We start from the raw sequence: 11,922 nt of genomic DNA, 5'->3' as shown, positions 1-11,922 counted from the left end.
GTGCACTTATTAAATTGCTGATATCGATACCGTAAATAAGTTTAAAAGCATCAAACTTACCGCGAGCTGGCACCTTCGCCCGCCATTATCGGACCTTTTATATTTTTTTTAATCTAAAAACACCGGCATCTTATTGGTTAGTTGCTCAATTTCACCTTTAAATTAGTTCCTTCGCTTTTGGTTTACTGCTCGTTCCGCTATCCTGCAGCTGGTTGATCTCCTGATCTGCTGTCCAAATTTCTCTAATACTATCGTATTCATGTCTGGTCTGAATTCTCAGCTTCTTGTTTCTAAGTCCAGTCCAAAACTTGGACCTAAACATCTCATCTTCAGCTGTCACACTCACGTGACCATTGTCCACAGTGATCTGTAAAAAAATGTTCTAGTTACACCCATAGGAAGTTACCATTTCCCCCTCCCTATGTCTCGGTAGTAAAACCTCTGCGATCAGAAACTGTACACGTACATATAATTCAATGTAGACACGGGTCACTAAACACGACACACACCCTACCCGCACATGCTTTATATGTTATTTATACAAAAGTGCCATAATAAAAGATAATAAAAGACAACCTGGTGATATTTAGGCCTACAATTTTTGTATGACAACTGGTACCGTATTGGAGAATCCGAGATACCTGCTAGGCCTGTCTGCTTCCAGAAGATCTAGTCCATATTGTTCTTTGATCATTCGGAGACACTTTATGTCGCATTGTCCCCCCAAATGTCACCCCTTCCAGAGGAATGAGATCACCCGACGCCATCTTTGATGTTTATGTAGCGATGCGCGCACTGGACGATCGATCGATAGTCAGAACTGGAGAAGCTGCTCCGGTGTGCAGGTACGTATAGCTAAAACGGGAAATAATGTTTTGTTGTATTTAAAATATTTCTCCTTTTTCGTGATTATAATTGTCACTACGTATTTAAGATGTTAACAGTAAAACACCACATTTCGGAAGTCCCTTCAATGATCCGGCAGTTACCGTGCAGGTTGTGTACAATAACGGTATATCGAGGGAGCAGGACCCGGCGGCTCCCGTCACCATGACTAATATGGCAGATGCAGAGATAGGCATAATCAACGAATGTCAGTCAGAGATTCATAATGTTGAAGTCAAATCCCATTAATTATTGTTATATTTTTTTTTTAAATATGCTTGTCCAAAACATGGATCTATAGACAGCAGAACTGCCGGAAGAGATGTACTGATGGGGACACTATAGCCACTGGTTTAGGGGGATGGTATAAACAGTATTTCTAGAGACCTATACAAGATGGTTACATGTAGATTTCCAGTATTTCTCAGGCTAGGCAATGAAAATTGATTTTGACCATTTTAAGAAACCAATTATCAACATATTAACTCTGACAATCAATAATTATGTTAATCAATATTTGAGGATAAATATTTGATATTTATTTACCGCTTCACAACTGCAAATATATATACACGAAACTTTACAACAAATTCTTTTCTTGCAATATCTTTCCTGTAATGTGTTAAATCTTTTAAATCATATTTTTCTAATTTTGAATCTAATTAGGAAAACAAAATTGCGTCTAGGCGGCCTTGGATTTAGATAATTGAAATTTGTTATCACTATTTCTTAGATTTTATAATATGTATGTTTCCTTCTAATATGTTTTGCGTCATTAAGAGGAAACAGGAGAAAGAGGGAAACAAGAAGAACAGATCAGTCTTTATTACAGAGAACCAATGAAGATCATTGAATGGCGGGTGCCAAGATCCCTCTTGGATCTCTTGTTGGGAGTCATAATATACTTAAAACCTCTCCATGTTTTTGTTGGTAGATATAAACCTTTATCAAGCTAAACTTTATAATTCCTTAAAGATTTACCTTCATTTAATTCCCTTCAAATATGCTAATTTAGGTCAACAATTCATAAGCAATGTATGCAATTAACATCTAAAAATAGAATGTGAATCAACCCTGCACACTCAAGTTACACGCTTCTGATGCATGGCTTTTGATTGCCGTTCTGCCATTCTCCAAAACACTTGCACTTGTGTGTATGACATATTTTCCATGTCATTGTTAAATGGGATAATTTCAAACTGAGTTTACTGACAGTGGTAAACTGGATGATTTGTAAACAATTTCTACGACATTGGTAAATAGAATGATTTCTAAACAATCTCACTGTGACATTGGTAAATAGAATGATTTCTAAACAATCTCACTGTGACATTGGTAAATAGAATGATTTCTAAACAATCTCACTGTGACATTGGTAAATAGAATGATTTCTAAACAATCTCACTGTGACATTGGTACATAGAATGATTTCTAACCATTCTCACTGTAACATTGGTAAATAGAATGATTTCTACATCTCACTGTGACATTGGTAAATAGAATGATTTCTACATCTCACTGTGACATTGGTAAATAGAATGATTTCTAAACAATCTCACTGTGACATTGGTAAATAGAATGATTTCTACATCTCACTGTGACATTGGTAAATAGAATGATTTCTAAACAATCTCACTGTGACATTGGTAAATAGAATGATTTCTACATCTCACTGTGACATTGGTAAATAGAATGATTTCTAAACAATCTCACTGTGACATTGGTAAATAGAATGATTTCTACATCTCACTGTGACATTGGTAAATAGAATGATTTCTACATCTCACTGTGACATTGGTAAATAGAATGATTTCTACATCTCACTGTGACATTGGTAAATAGAATGATTTCTACATCTCACTGTGACATTGGTAAATAGAATGATTTCTAACCATTCTCACTGTGACATTTGTAAACAAAATGTTTTCTAACCATTCTCACTGTGACATTTGTAAACAGGATGATTTCTAATCAAGCCCACTGTGACATTGGTAAACGCGATGATTTCTAACCATTTTCACCATGACATTTGTAAACATGATGTTTTCTAACCATTCTCACTGTGACATTGGTAAACGCGATGATTTCTGACCATTTTCACCGTGACATTTGTAAACAAGATGTTTTCTAACCATGCATTCTCACCGTGACATTGGTAAACGCGATGATTTCTAACCATTCTCACCGTGACATTTGTAAACATGATGTTTTCTAACCAATCTCACTGTGACATTGGTAAACGCGATGATTTCTAACCATTCTCACTGTGACATTTGTAAACAAGATGTTTTCTAACCATTCTCACTGTGACATTGGTAAACAGGATGTTTTCTAACCAATCTCACTGTGACATTGGTAAACGCGATGATTTCTAACCATTCTCACTGTGACATTTGTAAACAAGATGATTTCTAACCATTCTCACTGTGACATTTGTAAACAAGATGTTTTCTAACAATTCTCACTGTGACATTGTTAAACGCGATGATTTCTAATCAAGCTCACTGTGACATTGGTAAACAGGATGATTTCTAATCAAGCTCACTGTGACATTGGTAAACAGGATGATTTCTAACCATTCTCACCATGACATTCGTAAACAGGATATTTTCTAACCATTCTCACTGTGACATTGGTGAACAGGATGTTTTCAAACCATTCTCACAGTGACATTGGAAAACAGGATGTTTTCAAACCATTCTCACTGTGACATTGGTGAACAGGATGTTTTCTAACCATTCTCACTGTGACATTGGTAAACAGGATGATTTCATTTTCTCACCAAGATCTCTGAGAGTGGTAGGAACGGTTTCTATGGGCGTGGTTTTTAACCTTCTGCTATAGAATTATTATTGATTCGCCGTCTGACACAGACTGGATAATTTCTGTAAGTTTGATCTTCCCGGAATTGTTTTGCATGTATAGATTCCAATATTATTCTGCTAGTTTTGTAAGAAGACAGAGATTGTGTCTAGCCGTTATGTTAGTTGAATCAATATAGAATGATGTGGTGGTACTGTGGATATCACGTCCGCATTGCAGTGGTGAGTACTTATTCAGTACCACCCAAGCTAATGGACCTTCAATTATTGATGGGGGGAACATCTAATTTAAACCCCACACGACAAGAATCCTTTCATTTTTTGTACTTTTACATAGTATTTGGTACTATTGTTGCTGGTACAGATGTTCCTTCACCCTTGTTATAGTTAACTATTGTGGTTCCAAGGTCAGACATTTAACCAATGTCCTTCAGTGTCAATCTAGAAAATTGTAAATATTTATTTCTGTCAAACATGGAAGTGCTGAGAATTAAAAAAAGGATACAGATACTGACATTATCAATCTGTTAATGAAATTCACTACATGTACATAGATTAAAGGATTAGGTTAAGCTGCCAGCAGTGCTGTGGACATCTTTAATCGAGATACTGCCATCAGAATCATTCTAAAGAAATGTGACAGCTTATTTAACATGCTGAAATATGTGCACTACAGATCATAGATAAATTCATTTTTTGTTCATGTTGTTATGGTTACAGGTGATGTGCTGAACAAGTGTAAACATGGAACACTTGTGGTACTTAGGACTTTTAATGTTGGCGTTATGTGTGCTGCTAGAGGTAGAAGCAAGGCCCTCTCTGCAGGTAAGCTACTATTTTCTTTCCTTTACTAAAAAGTCTGAATATGAACTTTTAGAAACATGGTGCATCACCTGTCGTCTGTTCATTGTCCATCCAGTGTCGATAACTACTGTACTTCTCAAGAACTATTTTGCGACAGTCATAATATTTGGTACATTACCTGTTGTCTGTCCATTGTCCATCCAGTGTCGATAACTACTGTACTTCTCAAGAACTATTTTGTGACAGTCCTAATATTTGGTACATTACCTGTTGTCTGTCCATTGTCCATTCAGTGTTGATAACTACTGTACTTCTCAAGCTCAAGTTTATTCAAACTGGCCCCCAGCTTCTGATTGGTTTAGGCTTGTCCGGTCAACTTCTACTAAAGTACTAACCGTAAACTTTACATTAATGATCTGTATGCCATGTAGTTGTGCATATACGAAAAGAAAATTGACCCTAAATATTCAAAAAGGCCATCGGCTTTTGATTGGTTGAGGCTTGTCTGCACAACTCCTACTAAAGTACTTATCCAATTTTATCGAAACTTGGTATTTATGATCGGTATCGCATGTAGTTGTGCATAAGAAAAAAAAGTTGACCGTGATGCATTATTCAAAATGGTCGCTGGCCTCTGATAGGTTGAGGTTTGTCTTGACAACTCCTACTGTAGTACTAACCGAATTTTAAAGAAACATAGTATTTATGATCGGTATGGCATGTAGTTGTGTTTAAAGGTTCTACACTTCCAACAAATAGTATTTTTTATCAGTTAAAAACACGATTAGACTTGTATGTATTTTTCTTCAGCAATAAAAGTTATTTATATATACACACCTTACTCTCTTACAAACCTCGGAAATTGTCATCTTCTTATTTGTCTTCAAAATAAAAAAAAACGTTAATTGCAGCCTGAAGATATCCCATTTTGCCTCCATATTGAATGAAATACTGATTGTGCATGTGCCAAAAACAGAAACACAATTGAGTAACAGTGATCGCACTAAGAAGCGAGGAAGGCCACAAGTGTTAACATTTCCAGAAGCAAAGGAGTTAAGCGTAAATTAGATTGTGTAGTAGATAATGTGTAATGGATAAAGGGAAGAATTTCAATTTGATAAATCACATCTGTATCAATTCAGCGAAATGGGGCCGAAGGGTAACACAAAGAAAGCTTTTCAGTTCATGGGTGGCAGCATGCTGAGGATCGTGGTTTTTCGCGACGGATGATATCGAAATGTTGATTTTTTTGTATTTTCATTTTGCATTACATCCTCGGCATATTAAGTTTGTAGTTATGATAGGCAACGGGCAGTATTTGCCCCAAGCTGAATTTTACCATATTTGTTATAATAATTAATTAAGGTATTAATTATCCCTCGGGATACAAATCTAGTTTTCTATGGGGTAATATATAAAAGCTTTAACATATTGAAATCCATGACTTTTTAAACCTATTTCAATGAAACTACAAAGGAATGTTAAGGGCCATGGGTAGATGTGCTTACATTGTTTTTACAGATGACATTTTGTATCTTTAAAACATTGTTAAATATTATGGAAGATCATGAATTCATAGAATGCAAAATCTTTAAGAATTAAACTAAATGAAGTCTAACACTGATTGCATTATAAACAGTAATGTTAAACAGTTGATTCTGATCTATTCAGGACATCGATATTGCATTTCAAAATAAAGTCTGAGCTACTATTAGCTTCCTTATCAGGCATGATGTCTTACTTTAAAAATATCTTGTTCTTAAGGAAATCAAATGAATGACATTGACCTACATTCAAGGTCATATGGTTCAAATATGCTAAAAGCCTAAAACATTCAAAACAACTTCTTCTTAGTAACCAAGATGTCCAGAGATCTGGTATTAAACCTGTAGTATCCTGGGATTAAGAATTTCAGATAATTGACCTAGACCTACATTCAGGGTCACAGGGGCCCAATGTCTTCAATATTTTTTTGTCCAATTAAGCGAGAGAGTTGAGTTCATGATATGGGCAAGGAGCATGCTGGGATAAATGGCTACACATTTGGTCAAAATGAATACATTTAGCCTACTCACATACTAAACTGGGAGGTATTCAGATTAGAGTCCACATCAATGACATAAATCACTTCAAAGTTGTATTAGTAATAGGGCTGAGTATTGCGGCAAAAGTCGTATTGCAATATGTTGCAATATTTTGAAAAACATTGTGATAAGTATTGCAATATATTGTGGGAACTGTAAGCAGTGATTTTACACTGATTTATGACCGTTTGATGGTTGATTTTAGAGTTGGTTTTCTTCATTAACTTGTCTGTTGAGTAAACGTGAATACGTATGTGTTTGTTTTCTTTTATTCAAAATTAACAGAAATCGTGATGATGTTAAAAAAGAATTGTTATGAATAATGAAAATTCAGCTATTTGATAGTTTTATTGCTTTTATCCATTGCCAAGCATTTCTCTGTAAGTGTTAATTGCCCTGTTACTATTATCATTGTCCAGCATTTCTCTATAAATGTTTGCCTCTTAAGATCAAGCCTAGAATCTAGTAACTGTAGCGGACAATTTTACAACATTATCCCATTCAGATTCAGCTGAATGTGCTGGCAACGAATGTTGAATACGAGATAAAAAGTTACCTAAAGCATGTTTCACATCCGTTTTACAACAGATACATCGGTATCATCTTAAAACTTCCCATCAACTACTTTCAGTCTGAAGTGTCTTCGTAGTTTTATTTAGCACGTTTTCTCATAAGCAGCTTAAGCAGCATAATGTTTAGTCGTTCTGTATGTTGACAAAGCCTATTTCCGGTTATAAACCCTGTCATTGAGACGCTTGACTAAGGTGTATCATCAGAGATAAATGAACGTTCCAATGACCGAGTTGAAAATGGTCGTCCAGCGTTTGAATCTGAGAGTGAAAAACAAAATTTCACGTTTTTATCAGGATATATAAAGAGATTGACTAACGTATCAATATATTGAACTGACCTTGCCGTATTGCAATATACTGATTTTTCAATAATATCGCCCTCCCCTAATTAGTAACCAGTGATCGAAACAGGCCCATTGGGCCTCTTGTTTTTACACTTTGAAAAGCTAACATGGCTCTAACTGACCATATGGTTACTTGAGGGATATTTTCCTGTGAAAAGTCAGTGTGAATGTATTTGTGTTTAGCATGAGGCAATGCTCAGATATTTGTTCACAAGTCAGGTACATAAATAATTGAAATGTGGAGCTGCACTTCTCCAGAATATCTCTTCTGCAGTGAACATAATTGCTTATCCCTTAAAATGAAGCCAATTTCCTGATTCTGATAGTGCCCAGAAGTAAACCTACAGAATTTTCAGCTGACAAATTTCCTGATCCTGTGGAAGTTCTACATAGGTAGACTCTAGTTTTATGGTGCCAAGCAGTGACCTGCAGCTGTGGCAAAGTAAATATTTTGTGACAATTCTTATAATATTAACTCTTTTAAGATGAATAAAAAGTGCATTTTCCTCCGATTACTATAAATCCCAAATTTTTGAAAATTTAAGAAATTTTTTTCTTAAACCTGTGTTTTATTATTTATTTTTCTGTTTTATTTGAAGAAAAAAAAATGGTACTAAAATCCTGATCCACCATTTCCATAATTACTACACTATACAGTCAAACCTTGTTATGACAAAGTCATCGGAATCCTGAACTTCAAGTTATCTGAGATTGAGTTAACGTGGTTCATAGGGCTCTGGAAACCTAGCTATGACCACATGCCATTGCCATGGTGATGAATTCCTTTCAGATACGTCTTTTATAAAATACTCTGATAAATTGCCACTCTTAACGATTTGCAAATTATCCTGTATCCTGTGGAGTTTTCTAAATATTTGATGACACATCAAGGAGCAAGTGTGATTTTTTTTAAAAACTTAGCTGATGGTTTTTAGGTCACCTTTGAATGTTGCCGTACCATGATGAGGATATGAGGTGGTATTCCTTTGTCACAATTCTTCAGTTGTCATGTCATCCTTTGTCATAATCTGTCAGTTGTCATGTCATCCTTTGTCATAATCTGTCAGTTGTCATGTCATCCTTTGTCATAATCTGTCAGTTGTCATGTCATCCTTTGTCATAATCTGTCAGTTGTCATGTCATCTTTGTCATAATCTGTCAGTTGTCATGTCATCCTTTGTCATAATCTGTCAGTTGTCATGTCATCCTTTGTCACAATCCGTCAGTTGTTATGTCATGTTTTGTCACAATCCGTCAGTTGTCATGTCATGTTTTGTCACAATCCATCAGAAACTTCTACCCCTAAGGGGCCTGAGGGGCCTAAGCTTAAGGTCTATTGTAAATTACATGGTCCCTACCTCTAAGGGGCCTGAGGGGTGGGGCCAAAAGGGGTCAACTTGACTGACATTTCAAAAATCATTTTCTCAAGACCCAGATATGGTAGAATGATATACTCTTCATGGATAGAAGGTTCTGAAGGTGCTTTATCAAAATTGTAAATTTCATGGCCCCTGGGTGTCACTTTCCCCCTTGGAAGGGACTACATTTTACTATTGTTTATATACTAAACTATGCTAAAATATGTGAGTTTCCTATTATAGGAAACTCACATATTTAAGCATAGTTCGTTTAATTTTCATTGGAAATTGGTTAGCAATTGGTCAGAGCTAACTTTTCTCAATGACATGTTATCAGAGAATGTCAAGGTCAAATGCCTTGCTATGGGGGTCAAAAGTAGGTCAGAAATAAATATCTCAAATTGAGTAATTTTTTCATTGCATATGACAGAACATGATCTGCTGAAACAGAATGTGCATGTTATATGATTACAGATGACAATGACAAGAGATATGGCACATTAAAAATAAAGCATTTTTTCCCACCAAAATTAAAAAATCACCCAAAATTGGACATAAAAGCTCTTTTATCTCTGCACATGAAGGCTTGATGTTTGGCACATTGATAGCATTTATGGCTGGCTACAAATGTTATACTTATCTTTGTTGACCTTGACCTCCATTCAAGGTCACAGGGGTTTAATGATGAAGAAATTGAAAAATCAAAAATTCTTTCAAAATGATTTATTTGTGTCACATTTTAAAGAACCTGTTCTTATGAAGGTGTGTGCATCATTTCAAGGTTAAATCTTGAAAGTTTTTTGGCAAAATTCAAAATCATCCAAACACTGCAATTCAAATTTTTTTCTTTCATTGCTGTGACACATATATACTTGTCATGAGTTGCTGGCTGCAATGGTTGTGCAAATGGTTGACCTTGACCAACAAATTTCAAGGTCACAGTAATCAAAAGACCTTTCAAAGAACGGGAGTGAAGAGAAAAGAAGAGATAATATAAGTACATCATATAAAAGTGACTGTCAGATCGATAACATATGAGATCATTTCCTGGATGTGAATTCCATGTTTTGGATCAAATTGACTAGAATTTCAAAATGTTTCTCCCTGGAGAGTTATATGATTAAGACGTAGGTGACCGTTAAGGTCCATGGGCTTCAATTCCTGTAGGATATTTCAAACATTTTATTTTTTTCATCATTACATTTGAGTTAATTCTACCTTATTCCATTTATATTTCATTGGAAAAAAAGTCAAAACAGAAACGAAAATAGTCATTGTGCATTCACAATAATTTGCATATGTGTGCACCTGTCCGACTTGTACTCCTACATGTCAAATTTGGTGTTAACACACTTGTCAACAATGTTTTTTTTAGTAAAGTTATGTAATGAAAAGACAGCGGTTTATAAATATATGTAATTAACCCTATGGAGGCTATGTGGCAGGATCAAAGAGTTTTTACTGTTACAACAGTACATTATACATCATTTGTTTGGCCGAACTGTATTCCTCTTTATAAAAATTAAACATTAATATGTGTGACCCAGGTAATTACTGCTTCCTACCAGCTAGGATGAATTTCTCATTAGCACTTTGATAAAGACTTAGACTACCAAGCCAGTACATGCAGGCATCCGTGCTGACTACCAAGCCAGTACATGCAGGCATCCGTGCTGACTACCAAGCCAGTACATGCAGGCATCCGTGCTGACTACCAAGCCAGTACATGCAGGCATCCGTGCTGACTACCAAGCCAGTACATGCAGGCATCCGTGCTGACTACCAAGCCAGTACATGCAGGCATCCGTGCTGACTACCAAGCCAGTACATGCAGGCATCCGTGCTGACTACCAAGCCAGTACATGCAGGCATCCGTGCTGACTACCAAGCCAGTGCATGCAGGCATCCGTGCTGACTACCAAGCCAGTGCATGCAGGCATCCGTGCTGACTACCAAGCCAGTACATGCAGGCATCCGTGCTGACTACCAAGCCTGTACATGCAGGCATCCGTGCTGACTACCAAGCCAGTACATGCAGGCATCCGTGCTGACTACCAAGCCAGTACATGCAGGCATCCGTGCTGACTACCAAGCCAATACATGCAGGCATCCGTGCTGACTACCAAGCCAATACATGCAGGCATCCGTGCTGACTACCAAGCCAGTACATGCAGGCATCCGTGTTTGGACTCTGGGAATATTGACTACATCGCTTTTATCCCTGAAAAAGAATTTTGTGTAAAACAAAAGTTATTTATTTAGGACAGGTAAATAACCGGATGTTGATTAGTCTGAAGTAAGTTGATTAGCTTTGTTAACAACACAATAAAACCCATTTTGTTCGGAATAGAATTTGTCTCATGTTTTGGTTTGTTTGCAGCTCATTAATGTGATGTTCCTGGTGCTTGTTATTAACCTAAACTCGGCTGGTTCTAAATTTTCTTACCCGGGACAAACATTACATATTTTCTGCCTATAATATAAAATTTCTTGTTCCTTGGAACATTGTGGAAATCTAAGAATAGCAATCAATAATGGGTTATCTATTCTGTTTGACCTCATTGGAAAGGTTCTTATATCATTGCTATATCACGTGGAACATGGGAATTTTGGGATAGTTGTTATGCCTGCTGTCGTGGGAATTTTGGGATAGTTGTTATGTCTGCTGTATTTGTAAATGATAGGCTATCTAGTCAGTGTATTATGTATGCTTATCCATGACAGCATTGTTGAGGTTCACATCAGGCCCTGACCAATCAGGCAGTCTTCAGGGCCTTACATTTATTCTGATAACTTCCATTTCTTATTTTCAAAGTTAAAATCAATAAGACAAAAAGGTGTTAAGTCATTCTGTTTTCCGATATAGATTCCAGTTACAGAAAGTCTCTGGAGGGAGTGTTGCCTGGCAAATCTGCATGAATCGATAGCAGAAAATTGTTATATTCTATTTGCGTATGTATCCTGAGTGATGGATTTACTTGTGTGAAATGCTACAGTTGTACCATTTAAATACTGGTTGTTTTGGTGGGTGTGAACATATTAGGAATCACTGG

At 36.3% G+C, this 11,922-nt stretch overlaps 1 protein-coding gene across 2 annotated transcripts in view; it reads left to right on the top strand.

Moving 5' to 3' along the window:
- The first annotated feature begins 572 nt into the window (after nucleotides 1-572).
- Nucleotides 573-11,922, top strand: part of LOC117322144 — a 107,163-nt gene continuing 95,813 nt past the window's right edge. The window contains exons 1-2 of one of the 2 annotated variants that reach the window (XM_033876920.1): nucleotides 573-845; nucleotides 4,428-4,532. In XM_033876920.1, the coding sequence (XP_033732811.1) occupies nucleotides 4,452-4,532 (81 nt within the window). In that variant the 5' untranslated portion in view covers nucleotides 573-845; nucleotides 4,428-4,451. The remainder of the gene's footprint in view (nucleotides 846-4,427; nucleotides 4,533-11,922) is intronic. The other variant, XM_033876912.1, reaches the window with a different exon arrangement.

The sequence above is a fragment of the Pecten maximus genome, chromosome 1, assembly GCF_902652985.1.
Source record: "Pecten maximus chromosome 1, xPecMax1.1, whole genome shotgun sequence".
NCBI classification, from domain to species: Eukaryota; Metazoa; Mollusca; class Bivalvia; order Pectinida; family Pectinidae; genus Pecten; species Pecten maximus.
This window is presented reverse-complemented; position numbering and strand designations above follow the sequence as displayed.